This window comes from Amborella trichopoda, chromosome 10 (genome assembly GCF_054954075.1).
Source record: "Amborella trichopoda isolate Santa Cruz 75 chromosome 10, AtrichopodaSantaCruz75HAP2 v2.0, whole genome shotgun sequence".
NCBI lineage: Eukaryota > Viridiplantae > Streptophyta > Magnoliopsida > Amborellales > Amborellaceae > Amborella > Amborella trichopoda.
In genome coordinates, this window is record NC_142345.1 from 36,133,077 (window position 1) to 36,156,503 (window position 23,427).

General features: G+C 37.0%; 2 protein-coding genes across 51 annotated transcripts in view; both read left to right on the forward strand.

The window, feature by feature from the left end:
• Positions 1 to 3,317: 3,317 nt before the first annotated feature.
• On the forward strand, positions 3,318 to 5,815 carry LOC18427635 (peroxidase 31). The gene is made up of 2 exons (XM_006836684.4): positions 3,318 to 3,806; positions 4,807 to 5,815. Exons 1-2 carry the CDS (start codon positions 3,387 to 3,389, stop codon positions 5,380 to 5,382), a joined length of 996 nt encoding a protein of 331 aa, XP_006836747.1. The 5' UTR covers positions 3,318 to 3,386; the 3' UTR covers positions 5,383 to 5,815.
• Positions 5,816 to 11,891: 6,076 nt separating this feature from the next.
• The window catches only part of LOC18427634 (Glycosyl hydrolase family 47 protein), a 29,858-nt gene continuing 18,322 nt past the window's right edge, over positions 11,892 to 23,427 (forward strand). For 19 of the 50 annotated variants that reach the window (XR_016042896.1, XR_016042894.1, XR_016042895.1 and 16 more), the window contains exon 1: positions 11,892 to 12,086. Coding sequence is in view for 30 of the 50 variants with exons in the window: in XM_020663187.2 (XP_020518846.1) it covers positions 11,938 to 12,086 (149 nt within the window). In the remaining 20 variants the exon portion in view is untranslated. Of the gene's footprint in view, positions 12,087 to 17,059; positions 17,328 to 23,427 lie in introns of all 50 variants that reach the window. The other 31 variants (XR_016042904.1, XR_016042899.1, XR_016042905.1 and 28 more) reach the window with 3 other exon arrangements.

Consider the following 23,427-nt stretch of genomic DNA (forward strand, 5'->3'; position numbering starts at 1 on the left):
ATTACATATGTCAAATCTACAACATCTAAATAAAATGGGGGACATTGAGTTTCGCAATCTTATTTCTACATATATAGTTGTAACCTTATACAAACCATACCCTTTACTTATACAAACCATACCCTTTAGATTATTTTTTCTCTTCCTTTTAGTCATTGCACCAATTTCCAAAAGCACCCACAAATTATTCTAAAGGTTTTTCATTTTGTTAAAATCAATGTTTTAAAAGTGATGCTGGCCCAGAATCACCAAAGTTAGTTAGAACTGAGTTACCCATCACCCGGTTTGACCAACAAATCAAGGCTTTAAAATCACAAAATGGAAACTAAGCTTTCTCCATAAACCAACAAAAGCTAATGGGACCCACAATTTGGCACTCCAAGAATAGCTTGATCTCAAGATGTATGTAGATGAAAAAAAATAAAAAGGATTTATAATTTATAAAATAATACATCTTGTAACGTATTATCTGGATTATCTATTTTAATATTTTCAAGTGTTCGTAGTTTGCATCATTTTTTAAGCTTTTAAATATCATAATAAGGGGTAGATGTAGATTTTCAAGTCATCTTAGAGGTTTTCAGCACTAGAACAACATCTTTCGGAGGAAAAGAGGGGTTTAATTGGTTAGCGCTTGACGATTTGCAACGCTACATGTAGCTTAATTCGTACAAAGGTAGAGGCCGTCTCCCCCAATGACTTATCCAAAAAAAAAATTCATCTAGCAAAGTTTGGAAGAAGGCGTTACTTTTGATTATTTAAAATTGACACCGTATATAAACGGCAAAGAATCCAATTTCCTACTTGACCCATCTTTTTGTTTCTTAGTTAACCCTTAATAGAAGGGTAATCTCTCTCTAAAACCAGCCAATAGTTTAAGCTCTATCTGGTCCAATGCAAAAATTGAAGCTTCTATAATTGAATTTGTTGGCTGAAACAAATATTTGACAAGAATCGGTTGATTGGAACGATCGGTTTTGACTGATTAGATGGTTTAAATTTAGATGGAAACTTTTTTGTAAAATATTTTATATTTATTATTTTTATTTTTAAACAAATGAGACTAGATCAATGACCAGTTCGGAGGTTCAGCTTCTGGTAGCACTCTTTGTGATGTCTCACGACCACTTTACTTCTCGTATGCTACAAATGAGATTATATACAGGGAGACCATTTACTTTTGATACAAAGGTGTCACAATTATTTGTATACTTTTCCGCTACAAATTCAAGGCATATGTAGCCATATAACAGGCATAAACCATATATACGTTTTTAAAGAAATTCACTTGATTAGTTTGTGGTTCCAAGTGGATCGCATCTTCATTTAGGAGATTCAATCGGAGATTGCATAACCTGGCATTTGTAAGCTTTTCACGCAATGTACCTTCATTTATTTAGTCCATACCCGGATGCTGAATATCCGGATTTTCTATTACGAAAACTGAGATTTTTTTTAATATTATCGGATTTTCATTTCTCTACACAAGGTCTCGTTAGTGCGGTGTTCATAAATGTATCCCTAAGCAAACCAAACGAAACCAATAGGGAAGGCAATGTGGCTTGGCACTGAAAAGGTAGGGTTCGTGTCAGGGGCGGCCACCCGGTCTTGAGGATAGGGCCGGCCCAACTCAACCCAATTTTCCTTTATTTGATTTATTTATTTTCTTATTTATAGAACCTAGCCAAGCTTGGCAGGCCTAAGTAGGACCTCTTTGGCCTGATCAGGGCTGAGCTGAACCTTGGCCAGCCCTATGAGGACTAGGGCCAAGCTAGAGGCATGGCCGGCTCGTTGCCAGCCCTAGACCACGTTGAAAGAAAAAAGAATAGTGTAAATACCTTATCTACAAGTACAATCATATGCCTATACATATTGATATTTTATGTACATCACACACATTAACACATAATTTTATTTGGGTAATTCAGTGGGGGTGACGGGCCTCTACTCGTTTTTTGAGATCAGTAGTGGTTTTTTAAAGTATTAGGTGAGAATTTTTTGGGTAATTCAGTGAGGCTAATTTTTTTTGGATAATTTGGTGGGGATGACAAATGCGTACCCGTTTTTTGAAATCGGTAGTGGGTTTTTGAAATGTTTGGTGAGATTCGTTTGGGTAATTAAGTGAGGCTAATTTTTTTTGAGTAATTCGGTGGGGATGACAAGTGCCTACACATTTTTTGAAATTATTAATGATTTTTAATGTGTTAGATGATAATTTTTTTGAGTAATTAAGTGGGGATGATGAGCACGTACCAGAATTTCAAAAAATCGTTAGTAGTTTTTTAATGTGTTTGATGTTAATGAAAGCCTAAATCCAAGTAGTGCACTGCGAGGCCCGCCCCATTCTCGTTAACGCATAAAATTATTACGTGCATTTCACCGTTATCTTATTTAAATGAGAATTGATGTAAGCAAAATAAAATAAATAACGAGAGGAAGAATGCGGAAAGGTCGGACTTACGCGGAAAGGACAAGCGATTGTTATGAAGGATCACATGATCCCTCCAGCTAGCATGGATAACCAAATTAGGGCAATAAATAGCTAAATACATTCGGAGTACGTGTGGCCCAGCCCGGCTCGGACTTGGGGCCAAAGACCTTATAGGGCAATGGCAAACTTGGGCCAAAGCCTTTTTGGCCCGATCAGCAGAGGGCTATGGCTAGGTGTGGCTCAGCCTGTTGCCAGCCGTAATTAAAGATGGGTGGAAATGGGTTGGTAACTCGGCACTATTGGGTCCTAAAAGAATTAGGATCTGGGTCATAATGGGCTCTAGTGCTGGGCCAGGGCTGGGCAACCACAACTCAAGGGTAGGGTCGGGCAGGACCTAGCATAGGGCCGGCCAATTTCAGCCTTCGTTTTTTACTTTTTCATTTATAGATATTTATTTGACCTTGCACAGCCTTGATAGAACTAAGGACCGGGCCAAAGCCCAAAATTGGCCTACCCGGTACCGGGCTGGTCCTATTGAGGGTAGCACCGAGCAAGGGCTAGAGATTAGAAGATAGGATTTTAAGGAGAAGTTAGAGAGAGAGAGAGAGAGAGAGAGTATTTCCTGAGTTTCCAAACAGAAGAGAAACAAAGTTGAGAGACGACAAAAGGAAAAGAGAGAGAGAGAGAGAGAGAGAGGGTGAGCGCTGATGTAGGTGTCCCGCCCGTTGGCATTAATTTGTGCGGGCTCGGGCTCTTGCGGCCAAGCGCCATCCCCGCTCCTTCAACCCCTAAATTTTAACCCCACTTTCTCTGACCTGTTCACCACCCCAACCAAAACCACCTCCAAAAACCCCACAAAAAAAAAAAAAAAACAAACAGTCTTCAATCCAGAAAATCCCAAGAAACTCAAACCAGAGAGAGAAGAAGCAGAGCATTTCTCCGCCTCCCCCATCAAATGGCTCTGCTTCTCCACGCATCGCTGCGGCGCCTAGTACTTGTGGCGTCATTGCTTGCGGCCGTGGTGGCGTTCGCCGATGCTCGCCTCAATGCCAATTACTACGCGAAGAGCTGCCCGCAGGTGGAGAAGATCGTCCAAGATGTCGTGGTGCAGAAGCAGATCAATAGCCCCTCGACGGCCGCTGGAATGGTGAGGCTGTTTTTTCACGACTGCTTTGTGGAGGGGTGTGATGCGTCGGTGCTGGTGAGGTCGACACCTTTCAATAAGGCGGAGAATGACGCCGACATTAATCTGTCGCTGCCCGGGGATGGGTTTGATGTGATTGTGAGGGCGAAGTCGGCGCTGGAGCTGTCGTGCCCGGGGGTTGTATCGTGCTCTGATATCATGTCCCTTGCCACCAGGAACCTCATCACCATGGTCAGTGGATGAAATCTCTCTCTCTCTCTCACGCGCATTGTCTTTGTTTGCTTCTGTTTTACTGGTTTTTCTACCTGTGATCACAAAGGGGAGGCTCTGGAGTGTGTGTTGGGGAGTGGGCAATCTGAATAGCTCTGTTTTTAGAGAGAGATAGATATACAGGGGGAAGAGAGAGAGAGAGGGCCACTGTGACATGCAGCCTGTCCCCCTATTTGTGTCATTCTTTTCGCATTTGTGGATAACTGGATACATGGGTGATCTTGGAAGGGGCAATGCAAATAGCACCTTTCACTCTCTCTCAGAGAACCCTAAGGAGGAATAACAATGGCGATTTAAATGGTGGGCCTTTACTTGAGCTAGAGAGATAGAGAGGCATTCAGCTTTCCCCCCCTTCGATCCTCTCTCTTGTTGCTGTCCAGGGAGGAATAATGGGGACCTCAATCCCCTTCCTCTCTCTCTCTCTCTTCAATTTAGAGAGGGAAAGAGGAATGGAGGATGTCGATTTCATTGTCAGACCCTCTATTGCATTTCTGCATTCTCTTCTATCTTTAGCAGCGCCTGGTGTGTTTGTGATCTAAGCATTGTGGTGCCAATCACATGCCCTATCTCTGTCTCCCCTCCGCCCTCATATACTCTTCTACCTCGTTAGTTTTCAGATCCATGAGGCCCCAATCTAATTTTGGATTCTCTCTCTCTACTGAGCTGTGTACTTCCATGCCCTCTTTTTCCCAACTGCTCAAACCTCTCTCTCTCTCTCTCTGTCTCTCTCTTTCTCCATATTGAGCTTTGAACATTGATCTTCTCTCTAGCCTTAGTGCTCAAATTTGGATTGCTGGTGTGCTTGTGGATGCCTTCCAATTGAGCTATGCTTTTCAATTGAAAGGGCAGCTTCCAATTGTGAAATTTGGTTTAATCCCTCGGCCCGAGAACTCAAGCTTCCCTCTTGGTGCTCTCTCTCTCTAAACACCCACAATCTCTCAGTGTTGATTTCATTGTGCAGGTGGGAGGCCCCTTCTATAAGGTGCGTCTGGGTCGCAAGGATGGCAAAGTCTCCATGGCATCCCATGTCGCTGGCAACCTTCCTCTTCCCTCCATGTCTATCTCCCAGATGGCCAACATCTTTGAGTCCAAGGGCTTCTCCATTGCCGAGATGGTCGCCCTCTCTGGCGCCCACACAATCGGCTTCTCTCATTGCAAGGAATTCTCTTCCCGTATTTACAACTTCTCCCGCACCTCCACTGTGGATCCCGCCCTCAATCCCCGCTACGCACAAGGCCTCCAAGAAGCCTGCAAATCCTTAAATTCCAACCCTGCGCTCTCGGTTTTCAATGATATAATGACCCCAAATAAGTTTGATAATATGTATTTTCAGAATTTGAAGAGAGGCCTCGGGTTGCTTGCTTCTGATCAGGGCTTGTATGCCGATCCCACCACCAAGGAATATGTCGATCTTTTTGCAGCGAATCAGACAGAATTTTTTAATGCATTTGCACATGCCATGGAGAAGCTCAGCGTGCTTGGCGTCAAGACTGGGCGTAACGGCGAGGTGCGCCGCCGCTGTGACGAGGTCAACTGATATATTAAATAATTACAACCACCACCATCACAGGGGAGGAAATTCCAGAGAGAGAGACAACTCAAGAAGATTAATGAGCAAGAGAATATATGAGATTTATCTCTCTCTCTTTGGGTTGCGGATAGGGGGAGATGTATTTTTTATGTATGATGAAGAGTGCAGTCATTCATTGTGGATGGAAACTATATTTTTGTGTATCGCATTCATTTGTATGTGTTTGTGAGTGTGTGCGTGTGTTAATTCTTCAAAAGATGAGGATCGATCGCCGCCCTTTCGTACTCAGGCATCAGTCACGATGTGATTTTCTCTCCATGCATACCCAAGTCTTGGAAGTTGGTACTTTTTATGATCGTTCTGGTTGTTGGGTGGTGTTGGTGGACTGTATCTGTGTGCATGATATTTTATACCAATTGTTTGTTAGTCTCTGGATTTATAAGATCATCTTACAGATATAAAAGAAAAAAAACAAAGGAGAAAATCAAAATCTGGGACATCAGGCTCCACCTCTAACAATAAAGGAAGGTTCATAAGGGTAGTGGGGGGAACTGTTAAGCATATAGCTAGCATTCATTCTGAGCCAGGATCAAACTCTTCTTTTGAGTATGATTGGGTGCTGCAGTGGTAGAACCTGGTTCACCGGGCATATTCCTTTACTTTCCGTGAGTTTGGGTTCAATTCTTTCTCTAATCTAATAGTATAGTCCCTCATCTCTCGTAACAGATTGGCAAAGGGGACCTATTAGGTGAATTGGTTCTGGGTATGCCTGCCGAGGTATACACTGCAATAAGGGCAAGCAAAGGCTGCACTTGAACAAGATTGCCATCCAACCAGTTCTGGTTCGAACCAGAATCGCCCATTTTCAACTGGTGATTATTAAACAATCGAGAGGGCCACAAAACCCTTTTTTTTTTTTGTGCTCTGTCGTTATTTGACAGGTCTTATGGCTATGAGAATGAGAGAAACAGAAACAGTGGTTCTGCTAATAAAATGACACAGGCTTTTGCCTGTATTGATCTCTCTTTATAGACATGTAGATAGACAGAGAGAGAGTGTGCGTGAGTTGTCTGCTCTTTTCTTCTGCTCAAGAAAGAGGTGTACTTTGTCTTTACACTGCAAATGGATTGAGCGCTGTGTTTTGTTACGTGATGCTTTTTATAGTTGGTAATTTATAGAGTGCAGGCCATTGATGATTGAATTGGGGCAATACATGAATGGAGTGTCGGTGGTCACATTCACGGTTTTCTCCTTCTCAAGTCACATGCAACGACACAAAGTTGGTTAAATTAGAGCGTGTGCACAAGAGCTGTTATTTTTGACTGAAAAATAATGTCTAGTGTGATTTCATACCACCCACTTTTCCACTTACCACCACCAGCATTATTGTTCTCTAACCTCCAATATCAGTACTACGCAACACCACCACTACCATCACCTTCAACTCAACTACGACTACTCTGCCAACAGCCCCACCGCTGCCACCATCACAACCTCCATAGCAGCCGCCTAGCCACCACCACCATCACCGCTCCGCTCCGCCATTGTCAATCACCAAACCATCTCCACCAGCTTCGACTTATCATGACAAGGAAGGGTTTTATGGTACAAAATCCATGTGGTAGTGGCACCAACTTCATCTTGGAGACATCATATGCTAAAATTTACAGGAGACTGATTTTGGGCCATTCAGATTTTCCTCTAAGCATGTTGTCAGCTCTCTCTATTGGAAGGAAATCAAGCGCACATACTAAAATAGTTTCTTACAAAGGTTTCTATATTTTCTTTACTATGGAAGATATATACTTACCTTCTATCCAGCTATCCAATTTTGATTAAATGAGTCACTAACCATGTGATTTGGATTTGAGAGTATTTTCTTTTTATTTTTTTTGACAAATTACATGAATAAGAAATTTGATACGTGCCATCATCTCAATAGGGCACACCTAAAAATATATTTTCGATAAAATTAAATGATTAAAATACCCTTTAAACTTTTAGGGTCTTTTTGGTCATTTTATTTGATTGAGAATATTATTTTTATATTTTTTACAGGTGCTAGTTTAAGAGAGAAGTGGACAATCAAAATTTGGTGTTAAAATATTTTGTAGAGACAAAATTAAAAGTAAAAATAGTGTAAAGGCGTGACATTGTGATTAGGGTCATTTCATCTGTCCGTTCAAAATGGACGATTGGATAGGGGGAAGTATTTAAGTTTTGGAAGCCACACCTATAAGCGAAAATAAAACAGTGTTTTCACCCATAGGCTCGACATCGTTTGAATTTTTTGGACAGTGAGGATTAAAGACCGCCACGGACCTAGCATGTCTGTGGCGGTCAAAAAACACGCGGAACCACCATAGACCACGCGTTGTTAGTTGTAGCTCCTTTTAATAAACCACCACGGACATAGCATAGCATGTCCATAGCGAGGCCAAACATTGTTCAAAATCGCCTATAGCGTTTTGAAGAGTTTTCCTAAGGGAGATATAGAAAGCTTGTCCCTAAACAATTCTCATGGAAACTTCAATTGTGAAATTAAGCTCACTTTTGTCCTCTTTCATGCCTATTTTACTACTAAAAATGTGATTGCAAGTATTCCTTGATAATATTTTTGAGCGGCATGCAGTGACAAACTTTAGATTGAGTGATCATGGTGCTATTTTCGCAAGCAATACTCTAGAACTCATATTGGCCAAGGTACTCGGGCCATGGCCGAGGTGAGTCACTCGATCGAATCTGAGCAGACTATCTGCCAAGTCACGCACAACCTCAAAAAAAAAGGAAAAAAAAAAATTAATGTTTTTTTTTAAAAAAAAAGCATAAAAGAGATGGTAGAAATCATTATAGGTCATGAAAAAAAATATAAAATATGGATCATTGCAAATTTTGATTTAGATTTTGCATATTTCAAAAAATTTAAAAAGGGAGAAAACACAAAAATTCTCAAATCATCTTAGAAACTACTAAAATCATATTAAAACTTATTTCTTACAAGTACAATGGTGTTTCCCAATTTTTTTACATTATTTTTTTTCTAATTTTTATATCTTTTACTACAATTCTAAGGGTTGGGCGAGTTATCGTGGAATTCACCCCTACCTCGCCGCAATCCGAGTAGACTCAGGCGAGGCATGGAACAACGTTCACAAGTAATTGAGTTGTTTTAGTTTCAAGATGCATAATTGAAAATGAATTTGGATTACCCGACTTGAACCTAAGAGTAATTCGAATTGGACAACAAATATTTGGACACCTACTTATAGCGTTTTGCATCAAACAATCCAAACATTAGGATCAGTGGCTTCTATTGGCTGAATGGTGGGATAATACCATCTACATATGACATTGTTTATGGAAAACGCCCTCCATCTCTCATGTCTTACATCCCTAGAACTGCAAATGTTCAACCTGGAAATTCAATGTTACATGAGCATATCTTACAAATTTTGAAAAAAAATCAAAATATGGCAGGACAAAGTATGAACAACTGGCATATCAAAAGTAAGGTGATATGACTTTCCTAGGGCTACAACTTTAATGGCAAACCATAATGCAGATCAAAAGAAATAATCATCGCTTAATTATTTCTTTTTATTATTAGTTTAGTTCTAGAGTCGTAATTAGAAAAAGACTAAGATAATGATGATGATGATTATTATTAGTTTAGTTTTAAAGTTTTGAGTTTTGACATTGGAAAAAGACTAAGATAATGATGATGATTATTATTAGTTTAGTTCTAGAGTTTTGAGTTTTGAGAATTGTACTGCTACTTTCTATCATTTTCCGACCCAAAACTGTACAAGAGTATCAATTAGTCCAACTATCATGCTCACCCAAATAAAATAGGGAAAACTTACGATGCATCCCAACCCCTATAAATTTTACCTACGTCCCAATTGCAATGTCATACTTAAACAATATTTTATTTTTAAATTTTTTTTAGAAATGATATTTGACACCCAATTTTCTAATCCTCTTTTAGGCTCGCACCTACAAAAAATATAAAAAAATATTCTTGATAAAAATAAAATGTACAAAATACCCTTAAAAGTTTCAGAGCGTTTTGGTCATTTTATTTTTTGGAGATATTTTTTTGGTGCACCCCTTTGAAATAATGCCAACACCAAATTTCATGTTGATATGATTTGCAGAAAAAACTAAAAAATCAATCGAGTAGCAGCTTACTTAAGACATTATAGCAAAAGCTATCAGAGATGAGGGGCGTAGGTAAAATATATAAGAGTGGGGATGTATAGTAATTTTTTCATATAAAATACGTGGAAAAAGCTATGTTTTTGCAATGCTTCATATTTTGCAAGAAATTTTCACAAGTGTCTCTTAAATTTTTGTGGTATTTAAAAATATCATCTATATTTCATGTTTGACTCTCATGTCCGAATATTTCAAGTTTGACTCTCATGTCCTGATATTTCATGTTTGACTCTCATGTCCTGATTTTTCCCAAAATGGCCTGGTTTAGAACTTGAAGATTGGAACTGGGCCCTTTTTTTCAGAAAAAACTGATAGATTCTTTAAGAACTTAATTTTCAAACCGAATTTATCGTTAAAGAACATGTTCAAGTTCTAAACCGTGTTTTCATTAAAAAATGAGTGAAAAGCCACTTTAGAATTTGAAGTTTTGAACCGGTCACTTATCTTTTTTAGGGTGAAGTTCCAAACTAGTCCTCCACTTTTTAAAAAAGTGAGAATGATATGCCACGGAGGGAGCACATTGGAAACTTAGTCCATAGAATGAAAAAATTTATTTAGATAAAAAATATAAACTAACCTATTTAGATCAAAATCTTAATTTTTGTTTTTTTTGTTTTTTTTTGAAAATAATCATCTCCTTAATTTAATATGGATATAAAAAACTTTAAAGGTTGAAAATCTAAACATGATGATTATGAATATAAAAAATAAATAAATTTTAAAAGTTAAAAAAGTGACTTTTGAATATAATGTTAACAACCTTAATTTCGAATCTGGGTGGGGCCACCATCAGTTCACATCCATCTATAAGATGGATAATGACCATGAGTGCATCAAGGGATGCTATTATAAAAATTTATCTCTTGATGCACCAATTACTTTTCGTTTTGTGGATGATTAGTTTCAAAAAGGAAATTTTAGATTATCTCTTGATGCACCAATTACTTTTCGTTTTATGGATGATTAGTTTCAAAAAGGAAAATTTTAGATTTGTTATTTAAAGAGATCTTTTATTCAAAGGACTAAGTTTGCAATGTGTTATTCCAATAGCATCATATACTTTCTTTTTTAAAAATCATAAAACTTCACATAAGTTTCAAGTTCTGAATTGGTCTTTCATTCTAAAAATATATAAGTGATCCAAAACTTCGAGTTTCAAGCCTCTCTTTCGCTCGTTCTTTTTGTAAAAATCCGGTTTGGAACTTGAAGTCTTGGACCAATTCACTTACTAAAAATTTGGTTACGAACTTCGAGGTATGAAAAATTCAGTTAGGAACTTTGAGTTCCGAACCAATCTCTCAGTCAAACAAAAAAGAAAACCCTTTTGTTTTGGAAATTTATGTATCACAGTATCTTGGGAAGTTATGTACCTTATTTTGAGAAAAATAAAAAACTCAAAAAAAATTGAAACATAACCATAGACATATGGAAAAATGAAAAACCTTTTTAAATAGAAAAAGTTAAAATAAGGCCTAGGCTTTTATGGAAAACATTAAGACCTCGCCTCAAATTCTAGTGCCGGAAGACCTTCAAATCATTCATCTCGACCTTGATCATTATGCTTGCGAAAAAAATTGGATCTTAAGCTTAAAAATAGTACGTATTGTAACATATTCTATAGACTATCTATTTTTACGTATTCATAGATTTACATAAATTTCATAATGGGTGGAAGAAATAGGTTTTAGAACTATCATAAAAACTTTCCATAAAAACATGCCCAAAGTAATTTTTTTTGGGAGGAAATACAATCAAATTAGAGCCGAGGCTCTAAACAATCAAAGTAGATCCTACCTCAAAAAATTTACTAGAAGAGGTTGTTTTGATACCCAAATTTCGTCAAATTGATCATCTCGACATCAAGATGCATGGACATGAGAAAAAAATGGATTTAAAGTTTTGGAAATAGCATATTTTGTAAGATATTTTTAGACCGTCAATTTTCAAATTTTTTAAATTTTTATAGATTTGCTTGATCTACACTATATTAGGAGCTTTAAATTTTATAATTAGAGGTAACAATATATTTGAAGTCTATCACAATGATTTTCAAACCACATTTCTCGATATTATTTGAAGATGGGCTTTACGTTGATTGTTTAAAGCTTCGGCTCTATACAAACCGCACTCTTTTTTAAAAGGCACTGTAGAAACCTCATCCTCTCTAAATACAGCAAGAATTAAACGATATCGACAAAATATTTCCTAGATTTTCACATTTATTTCCAAACACTGTATTTTCTCCCTCTAAACTTCCCCTAGATTTTGACAAAAGGGGGGCCAATTTGCGGCTTGCTATGTTAGCGGGAACCTAAAGAGAGAGAGAGGAGGATTCTCCGATCCATGGCCTCCCCCAGGTTTACGAATCTAGTGAGAAGATGGGTTCCTCTCTGCATCATAACTCTGCCTTTGCTCTGTGGTTTCGCCATGTCCGACTTCAATGACCATATCGCTGCTAAAAGGAAGTATTTGAGCCAGGAGGCCAGAAAAATGTAAGTGTTTATGTGGATTTTCTTTAATGGATTTCTGGTTTTGTTACTCTCTCTCTATAATTCTTCTTTATTTGCTCTGCTCTGGATTCTATATTTCACTAATGGAATTTTTCTAGACAATGAATTGAATTCATTTCATTGGTTTTGTGGGAAACGAAAGTTTATTTACTATATCATTTGGGTTCCTGTAGAAAAAGAAAAGGAGGCAGAAAGGCAAACATAACAACTGGTTATATCTCGACACACTTGGTTTATTCCTAAAAATTAGAATATTCTTGTAGAGAATTCAGAACATTACAAATTGTGTACAAATGAAGTCGGACTTCACTGCAAAAATCATTGAAAGCATCAGGAGTTGTATTTGGATTAATCATGCAATTTTGTTGAACAACTTGATATATAAAAGCAGCGGTGCAAATGATGTAGCTTCTTTTTTGAGAATCGGTTAACTTTATAAATGTAGAAGAATTACGTATTAATTAAGTAAGGTGAAGGCAGCCCACAACATGGGTGCTCAGAATACATAACAGAAAGGGGTTGGGGGGAGAACAAAGAAAACAAGAAGAAGAAAGGGCAAACCTACAGATATAGCTTCTTTTTTTTAGTTTATTTTTTTTGGACAGTTACATATTTTTTCATCAATGCGTACCTGATGTGTGCAATGGTATCAATTTGCTTTTTGCTCGAGCTTGACAAATGAGCTTTGTGTAATTGGAAAAAGGAACTCTAGGTCGTACCTTACACTTAAATCATCAACACGTAATAATGAAACATCACTAAAATGGTTTTTCCGACCTTTCTTATCTTTTAACTTGGTGATGCAGCATTGTGCCTACGCTCCTAGTAAGCGCCAAGGTGGACAACTAGTCAATGTGGTTGTTACCTTGGCCTTGGGTATTGCATGATGCATGTGCATGGGTTTATTTTACTTTGGAAAATAGTGTATATGGAAATAGGAGTCTTGCATTAAAGTCGATCGATGTCTTTTGTATTGGAATTTATGTTACATGGGTAATAGGTTAGTTTTGCATGTGGTTATTGTTTTAAGAGTTCCAAAAGTGGGTTTTCGTTTTCTAATGTATAGGGACTTGATTATGGGATCTTTAGAAAAGACTTAGGTTTTGAGTTCATAAAAGGGTTATACAATGGCTGAAAAGAGGATGACGGATTTTGAATGAAAAGATATCATTTGTTGCTAGCAATTTTCTGTTGCACTTGGAGTTGAGTGATTTCTCCTTTCCAGTGTGAGTGGTTCTGCCCAACGTGCCGGCTAGGGTAAGGGCATCTTTCCTCATTGAGCTGTCGGAAAAGGAAAAAAAAAAAAAAAAAAAAAAAAAAAGAGAAAAAAGAAATTCTTTTGCAGAGCCAAATATTTTTTTTAATACTGTGTCTGCCTCATACAAGCAATCGATGATCCATTTTGCAAGCTTTCAACATGGTAAGGTTGTTTTTTCTTTTTTTCTTTTTTTCTTTCTTGGTTTATTTAAATACTGTGTCCGCCTCATACAAGTAACCGAGGATCCATTTTGCAAACTTCAAACATGGTAAGATTGTTTTTTCTTTTCTTTTTTTTTGTTAGTTTTTCTTCATCGTAATGTAAAGATTATTCACCAAACAAGGTGGGGTTTCCCTCATACGAAATACCTCATATGGGTTTTATTCTTGTGATTTCCCTGCTTTTTTCTTCTAGATGGTACTGGTTTTTTGAGAGAATTGTTAATTGGTGCTGATTTGTTAATTACCAATGCAAATATTTTTCTTATGATTTCTCTATGAAAATTTGTTGCTTTTTATTTTTGGCTTATTTTATTGAGTACAAGAGAACAAATTGCTATGTAGAAAAATGTGGGTATGGTTTTTTTTGTTGTTTTATTTTTCTGTTTTCTCTTTTTTGTTTCTTGTTGAGTATAGTAGCAGCATTATGAATTTGATGTATTTTGTTTGTCATTCGATGTTGATTTGAGTGTTCTTTGGTGAATTATTTGGTGTATTGTTGTTGGACTTTGGTTCCTACGAGGTTGTTAATTTTTTTGATTTGAATTTTGTTTATATATTCTCTTGTAAAATGGTTTTATTGTATGTTGCATCTCTGTTACTGCAGTATTATTATCTCATCTATCAATGGTCTTACATCGATTTTGATGTGCTTTCTCTCTATTAGTTATTGATATTTTATTTATTGTCCTATGTGTTTCAATACAAATTATGGAAATTGTAGATTTTTTCAATGTGATTATTTTACAATAAAAAAGAGTATAAGGAAGAACAGATCACATGACAGATCACATGTGTTGGTATTGACATGCCTATTTTGTAATAAATTGTATGGGGTAAAGTGTGAAAGATAAAGATAATTGACCATTTTAATTACCCATATCTAAAAAACAATTGATTACTATGTTTCATGATTCTTTCATGTACAAATTTTACTTTTGTTGAACACAACTATGCTCTTGAACATGCTCTTATAATCTTTCATATTATATTGTAGATGTGATATATATGATGCACAGTGGCATAATGTACAATAATGTAAGGATTGAATTACTTGTTTTGAGACTCTTAGAGCTTTGTCTGCAATTTAGGCAAGTGATGAACTCATACAGGGCATGACTTCGTTGGTTCAAATCTAGATTGACAGTCTTGGGAGTGAATAGGTGACTAGGAGCATGGACAGGAGAATTAAGAAACCTTCACTTCAGTCTCTACAGTAACTACTTTTCAGATTAATCTGGCTCTAGATTCCCCTTGCACTCATCAAACTAATTAAACACTTGGTCATCTAATACTTGCAAGTTTTTGGATATCTGTTATTTAATATTTAATCATTCATGCATTACCAAATGAAAGCATAAAGGCTTTGTGCTATTATTTCTAGGGATAAAAACATGAAATTTCAACAAGCCTCAAGATATAGGTATGCAAATTATTAAACAGCCTCTTGATCCTAGAATTCAGATTGCAAGTTACTATATTAAACTAGAGCTTCATAGTTGAACTTACCTATTTGGCCAAGAAGGTTGATTTTCACACTATTATGTTCAACCTTCTTTCCTTGGATTCGTTCAATCGAGACCTGCATGCCATGACAAAATTATAGAATAAGAGTAGAATGCTGTCATGATCAGTTCATTGCAGCAACCATACGATGCGGAGAAAATAACACTACAAGCATCCCTTGACCAAAATAGTAAAAGTAGGTTGATGAAGAAAAAAATGGACCCATATAAGTTAGCTAAAATCCTTTCCACTACAGGAATTAAAACACAATCTCAATAAATAGAAAAATACTGAGAAGATGTCCACGATTCATTGCAACAGACATGTGAGTCGGCAGACTACTCGGCTGTCAAACATTGCCTAAGCAACAAGTGACTTACCTCCCCAACAATGTTCTCCTGGCTTTGGAAAAGGGGGACCAGTGCAGTTTGGCCATTGTCTTTCTTTAAAGGCACCTATAAGGGAATACATGGTGATGAAAAACAAGAAAAAAAATGAATCGATAAGAACAGGTTCCATATCAAACTAGTATTTGAGTTGTTTGACAAAATATCAAACATAACCATTTTTAACTATGAGATCAACGAAAGACAAAGCCATAAAATGCAATAACAGCACGAGTGACAAATACTATACTGATAGTATATTACAGACAAAGCTCTAAGAGTCTCAAAACAAGTAATTCAATCCTTAAAGTATTGTACATTATGCCACTGTGCATCATACATATCACATCTACAATATAATATGAAAGATTATAAGAGCATGCTCAAGAGAATAGTTGTGTTCAACAAAAGTAAAACTTGTTCATGAAAGAATCATGAAACATAGTAATCAATTGTTTTTTAGATATGGGTAATTAAAATGGTCAATTATCTTCATCTTTCACACTTTACCCCATACAATTTATTACAAAATAGGCATGTCAATGATATACCAACACATGTGATCTGTTCTTCCTTATACTCTTTTTTATTGTAAAATAATCACATTGAAAAAATCTACAATTTCTAGAATTTGTATTGAAACACATAGGACAATAAATAAAATATCAATAACTAACAGAGAGAAAGCACATCAAAATCGATGTAAGACCATTGATAGATGAGATAATAATACGATAGTAACAGCGATGCAACATACAATAAAACCATTTTACAGGAGAATATACAAACAAAATTCAAATAAAAAAAATTAACAACCTCTTAGGAACCAAAGTCCAACAACAACAAATCAAATAATTCACCAAAGAACACTCAAATTAACATCGAATGACAGACAAAATACATTGAAATCATAATGCTGCTACTATACTCAGCAAGAAACAAAAAAAGAGACAACATAAAAATAAAACAACAAAAAAACCCATACTCACATTTTTCTACGTAGCAATTTGTTCTCCAATACTCAATAAAATAAGCAAAAAATAAAAAAAAGCAACAAATTTTCATGGGGAAATCGTAGGAAAAATATTTGGTAATTAACAAATCAGCTCCAATTAACAATTCTCTCAAAAAATCAGTACCATCTAGAGGAAAAAAGCAGGGAAATCATAAGAATAAAACCCATACCCTTGTTGAATAAGATGAGGTATTTTGTATGAGGGAAACCCCACCTTGTTTGGTGAATAATCTTTACACTAGGATGAAGAAAAACCAAAAAAAAGGAAGAAAAGGTAAAACATCATTACCATGTTGAAAGCTTGCAAAAATGGATCATCGGTTGCTTGTATGACGTGGAAACAGTATTACAAAAAAACCAACAAAAAAAAGAAGAAAAACAACCTTACCATGTTGAAAGCTTGCAAAATGGATCATCGGTTGCTTGTATGAGGCGGACACATTATTAAAATAAAATATTCGGCTCTGCAAAAAAAAATTTCCTCTTTTTTTCTGTTTTTTTCTCGATAGCTCGATGGGGAAAGATCCCCTTACCCTGGCGTGGCGCTGTCAATAATTCTATCAGCTACACAGGAGGTGCTCTCTCCAAACACTGCATTTTGTCTCTCTAAACTTCCCCTGGAATTCAGATTTTGACAAAAGGGGGGCAATTTGCCGCTTGCTATGTAGAGAGAGAGGATTCTCGGATCCATGGCCTTCCCCAGTTGTATGAATCTAGTGAGACGATGGGTTCCTCTCTGCATCATAACTCTGCCTTTGCCGTGTGGTTTCGCCATGTCCGACTTCAATGACCATATATAGCTGCTAAAAGGAAGTATTTGAGCCAGGAGGCCAGAAAAATGTGAGTGTTTAGTGGATTTTCTTTAATGGGTTTCTTGTTTTGTTACTCTCTCTCTATAATTCTTTTCTATTTGCTCTGCTCTGGATTCTAAATTTCACTAATACAATTTTCCTAGAGTTGAATTGAATTGGTTTCATTGGTTTTTTGGGAAACAAAAGTTTATTTGCTTTATCGTTTGGGTTCCTCTAGAAATAGAAAAGGAGGCAGAGGGCTAACATAACAACTGGTTATATCTCGACACACTTGATTTATTCCTAAAAATTAGAATATTCTTGTAGAGAATTCATAACATTACAAATTGTACACAAAGGAAGTCGAACTTCACTGCAAAAATCATTGAAAGCATCAGGAGTTGCATTTGGATTAGTTTTGCAATTTTGTTTAACAACTTCAGTGGGATATATAAAAGCAGCGGTGCAAATGATGTAGCTTTTTTTTTGAGAATCGGTTAACTTTATGAATGAAGAAGAATTACATATTAATTAAGCAAGGTGAAGGCAGCCCACGACCTGGATGCTCCGTATACATAACAGAAAGGGGTTGGCGGGAGAACAAAGAAAACAAGAAGAAGAAAGGGCAAAACCACAGATGTAGCTTTTTTTTTTTTTTTGGGGGCAGTTACATATGTTTTCATCAATGAGTACCTGATGTGCTGAATAGTATCAATTTGCTTTTTGCTCGAACTCGACAAATGAGCTTTGTGTAATTGGAAAAAGGAACTCTAGGTCGTACCTTACACTTAAATCATCAACACGTAATAATGAAACATCACTAAAATGATTTTTTCGACCTTTCTTATCTTTTAACTTGGTGATGCTGCACTGGGCCTACGCACTTAGTAAGGTGGACAACGAGTCAATGTGGTTGTTACCTTGGACTTGGGTATTGCATGATGCATGTGCATGGGTTTATTTTACTTTGTAAAATAGTGTGTATTGAAAATAGGAGTCTTGCATTAAAGTCGATCGATGTATTTTGTATTGGAATTTATGTTGCATGGGTAATAGGTTAGTTTTGCATGCGGTTATTGTTTTAAGAGTTCCAAAAGTGGGTTTTGGTTTTCTATTGTATAGGGACTTGATTAGGGGATCTTTAGAAAAGACTTGGGTTTTGAGTTTATAAAAGGGTTAGACAATGGCTGAAAAGAGGATGACGGATTTTGAATGAAAAGATATCATTTGTTGCAAGCAATTTTCTGTTGCACTTGGAGTTGAGTGATTCCTCCTTTCCAGTGTGAGTGGTTCTGCCCTTGCCTTGTCTGTTGAGAGATTCCCGGCAACATCCCGCAGGTCCCGTCTGTATCATTTGGTATCAGAGAAGACCCTAGACACTGCAATTGTGTGCAATGGCTGCTAAAGTAACCCACAACAATCCTTTATTCTCATCTTTCTTTTCACGAAGTTTGGAAGTCGTAAATTGGGACTTACCACCAATCTTTGACGTGTATCCTGATGAGGATTCGAGTTTGGTAGAAGAATCAATCCAGGATGAAGAAGTTGGTAATCCTACATTTGATGAAAAGAAAGAAGAAAGTCCTATGTTCAATGAAGAACTGAGTAATGGCAAGGAAGATGATGTTGGTGACGGTGATTATGATGGTTAAGATGGTGGTGATTTTGTTGGGCTATTGCTTTGTTTTCAGTGGAGAGTCCCAATAACAACACACCAAGTTCTAATAGGAAGAGGTTGCGGCTGCAACACATGTTTCCTCTTAACCCTTTTTGAAGTTCGTAAAGCGAATAATCTCAGGTATGTTTATGGACAATAATATTATGCACATGTATTACAAATGTAACAATTTTCCATGTGGACTAAACATGATGGATAAGGTTTTTATGAGAGATGAAGTAATTTGGATCACATTTCTCCCTTGCTTTCTTGAATTGGGTCTCATCAAAATTGGGGAAAAGTGCGTATTCCTCGATGATAGACATGCGAATCCAGTTCTATTGTTGTTGGCAGTTAAGTATGGCTCATGTTGTTGGCATGCAATTCGGTATATGCTTATAACATTCATGTCATACATGACCTTGTACATAAAGGATTAGAACCAATGGCAATCTATGGAGAAGATGCGTTATCTCTTGAATGGTATGGTGAACTAGAATGGGCTTTCCTTATTTGGACAAAGAAGCATTCTCTTGATAGAGGCAAAGCAGTAAATTGTGTACCAATGCAGAATGAAGTTTCTTATAGGGAAATTTTTTTTTTCCTTACAAATTTCGTTGTTGTATTTGCCAAGATTGATATGAAGGGGTTTTGTAATCAAGCAGTGCCGAATATTTTTGGTAAAGGTTGCAATGTGTTTGATTTTTTATTTGTTCCAAAACAGGTGATTATGTTTCTTGTTGAAGACAATTCATTGGAATTATGCATTCACAAACTCATGGAGTATAATGCCAATAAAATCAGAGTGGTGTCGTGGAAGAGCATTGGCATTGGCTTCATTTTAACCCACTTCAAAATATGATGATGGATTTTCTCCAACAAGGGGCGTATGATACAAGCGTAAGAAGACTGCCCCTCAAAGAAGAGTTGAAGCAACTTTGGAAAGACCTCACAATGAACTCGAGGTCGAGTTCTTTCCAAGAGGGGAATGATGTAGCCCTGGGCCTACGCTTCTAGTAAGTGCCAAGGTGGATGCCTAGTTAATGTGGTTGTTACCTTGGACTTGGGTATTACATGTTGCATGGCATGAGTTTATTTTACTATGGAAGATAGTGTGTATGGAAAATATGAGTCTTGCATTAAGTCAATATATTTTGCATTGGAATTTATGTTGCATGGGTAATTGGTTAGTTTTGCATGTAGTTATTATTTTAAGAGTTCCAAAGGTGGGTTTTGGTCTTCCAATGTATAGGGACTTGATTAGGGGGTCTTTAGAAACATGTATGCTTAGGTTATTGAGTTTGTAATAGACTTAGATTTTTAGTTTATAAAAGGGTTATACAATGAATGTCAAGAGAATGATGAATTTTGAATGAAAAAATATCAGTTGTTGCTAACAATTTTCTGTTGTCCTTGGAGTTGTTTGATTCCTCCTTTCCGACATGAGTGATTCCTACTCTAACTTGTTGGTTGAGAGATTCCCGGCAACATCTCGCAAGTCCCAGTCCGCATCACTTTGGCTCTTTTGTAATTTGAAATGTATAAAGAACACCCCCACCCTCATAGATCTGTGTGTTCGCTGTTCCATTATGTGTTTCATGTGTGCACCATAGATGCAGGGATGCTTGTGTTAGTAGTAAACGTCCAGATTGAATCCTTAGTTACTAATTGTAACAAAAATGCTGCCGTAGGATGCTCACGTTTGCTTGTATCTAGACATGTATGTGTATTACATGTTGGGGCTTGTGGCTTTTTTGGCCTAGAGAGCATGCAAATAAAATTAATTATAGTGGATATTGTATTTTAGTGAGAGTGCATGGATTTGACTGACCTTGGGTTGGGCGGTCTATGGCCCAGGTTATATCCAAAACCCTTACCCCTGAGCATGTAGCACTATTGTTGAGGGTTTATAGTGGATCGTCCCTTTTTGGGGTCGAAAAGATGCCCAGGGTTGTGTTTGTAGACCAGGAGAGTTGTGTGGTCTCTTGTGTGCAGAGGAAGAGCCTGTGAAAGAAAGGGCCAAATCCTAAAAAATTTTTTGCACGGCATGTGCACATGACAATATTATTTTGGGAAGCAACCCTATATAGAAGGACACATGTGCATGTGCATAAAGAGCGCCCTGCACATCAGTGATATGTGCAGTTTTTGACTTGCTCTTAAGGGAGGATCCTATGATCTATATATTAAGACTATGGTTGCATTGTTTATTGGTCAGCTTTGATAGGCCAATCATGAGCCCTAGCACTTGACTATGGGTTATGGGTCTTCTTGGGTTGGTCTGAGAATACAACAGTGGATCATGGATCCTTGCACAGGTGGAGTGCTCTAACATTCACTTGTTTATGACATATTAGGTACCTATCCACTTCAAGTTGTATTTTTGTTTTACATTGTTGTGGAACTGTAGAAATATTGTTTTCAACTAAATTTGGGATACTATGACTTTTGGATATGTTCAGAAGTTAAAAATTGTTCTTAAATGCATAAAAAGCCCCTAAAGTGTATTGTTGTAAAGATCCTATAAGGGTATTTTAGGAAATTCATTTTATTAGGTGGGATCCACATGGAGGGGGCTAAGGGCCGGACATCCAGCACTTGTGGGGTCCACAAGGGTGGGACGTGTGGGGCCCACCTGGGCCACATGCCCTACATAAAGATGCCAGTATTTTATTTTGAAAATATTAATTTTCTTAGTTGAAAATATCTTATGAAATATTTTGTGAGAGATTTAAGGGGATCTAGATTTTGATCACTAATTTATTTTCTAATTATCCCTTATTTTGGAGAATAGGAAATCTGGAATATTCTGAATTATTCTAGAATTTCCTAGAAGATAAGATTGTGATGAGACAAAATTTAAATTATTTAGTAGTCCATATAGGTCAAATATCAGGGGATAAGGTTCCTAAATACTCACTCTAGGTTATGATAGCTGATATTGGAGAAGAATGGATCTGATTAATTCTATGTCTCACCTCACATATTACCTAAATATTTTAGATACCGTTGAATCCTAATCTAACTAGGACTCCCTGGGCCCCTTTGGGGCCTCTAAATAGGAGGTGGACCTCCTTATTCTCTACACATCTCTTACATCTATCTCTGTTCCCCCCATGCCTCTCCATTCTCTCGTCTCTCTCTCTATTCTCTCTCTTTCCCCTCTCAAATAGGTGGCACGCCACCCCCCATATGAGTTGGGGTGGCAAGACCTCTAAGAGGGGTTAGAAAGTGTGGCCACGCCTAGCCCTAGTCTTTTAGATTAAGGGGAGGTGCTGATTGTGGCATGGCCCAAGGTTTAAAAGGGTTCTTTGTGAAATCTTAATTGTGACCCATGCTCTCAGCCCTATGGTTTCGGATAAAGGTGTTCCGGAGTTTCTTCCCTAGGTTAAGATTTGTGGATTTAGTAGTGTTAGGAATCAGGTGCGCCATTGGTCAAGTGGTCGAAGTGTGGGGTGTGCTAAGCCCTACGGGGGTCACCCTAGGCAAAAGTTAGTAAGTCTCCCCTCAATCATTTAATTTTATTTCTTGTTGTTCTTGCCTTATTTTATTTCCTAAAATTGTTAGTTTATATTCAGTTTGAATAAAAGTTTGTCTTTTCAGTAAGTTATTAAGTTTGTAAATTATAGTAGTCCAATTTTATTGTATTTGTGACACGTGTAAGTAGAATTTCCAGCAATTGATAAAAGAAAATAAATAAATTTTTGAATTTACAGGCTGAAATTCTGCATAGCCACATCAGTCACTACATATGTATATGCATGTGACTTGTGGAGTATAAAGTTTATGAACATCATTTTTATGTATGTTCAAAGCCATACCCACCCACTTCCTTTTGCCCTTTATAGACACTGCAAATTTATAGATATCTTTCTCTTCTTGCCTCTGGATTCATATCACCCTAATATCCCTTGTAGTCCAGGTCGACTGTCAAAAAGAAAAACCAAATGTCTCCAAATTCATCTTTTGCCTTCTTTCCTCCCTTGTAGTTCGTTGAGGAAGCATGTATGCAATTTACCTTTTCTAGTGCAGGTTGCCTCCATTCTTTGCCCCACTATTTGTTACCTCGTTACTCTTTCCTTGTTTTGTTCTCAATTCAGTCAGCACCATTGTTTTTCAAAATCTCCTGATGGTTGTTCGTTTCTCTTTTACCTTTAACTTCTCCTTTAAAATTAGCACACTCATTTCCTACTTGTTTGTATTAATTAAAATCCTATTTCATGACCTTTCAAAAAACTTATACCATCCATTTTGTAGCAGCATCTATTCTACTTGTCCAGCAAGTCCATTTGTTACATTCCTGGAGAACATTCAGAAAGGTTAGGTGTCTGAATTGAATTTCTAATGCTTTAGAAAATATGTTCTAAGTCAATAATGTGGTGCTTGAAGGCAAAAATGCAATGAAGGTCATCTATGGTATATTTTGCCTGTATTTAAAGCGCTTAGCAACATGATGTGAAATTTATTGAAATGTTTACATTTCTTCTGGCTT

What these genes read in the sequence shown, in the direction of transcription:
- LOC18427635 (XM_006836684.4), top strand. Translation starts at nt 3,387, where the DNA reads ATGGCTCTGCTTCTCCACGCATCGCTGCGGCGCCTAGTACTTGTGGCG. An exon ending in CCAGGAACCTCATCACCATG is followed by an intron (nt 3,807 to 4,806) that starts GTCAGTGGATGA and finishes TTCATTGTGCAG; the next exon opens with GTGGGAGGCCCCTTCTATAA.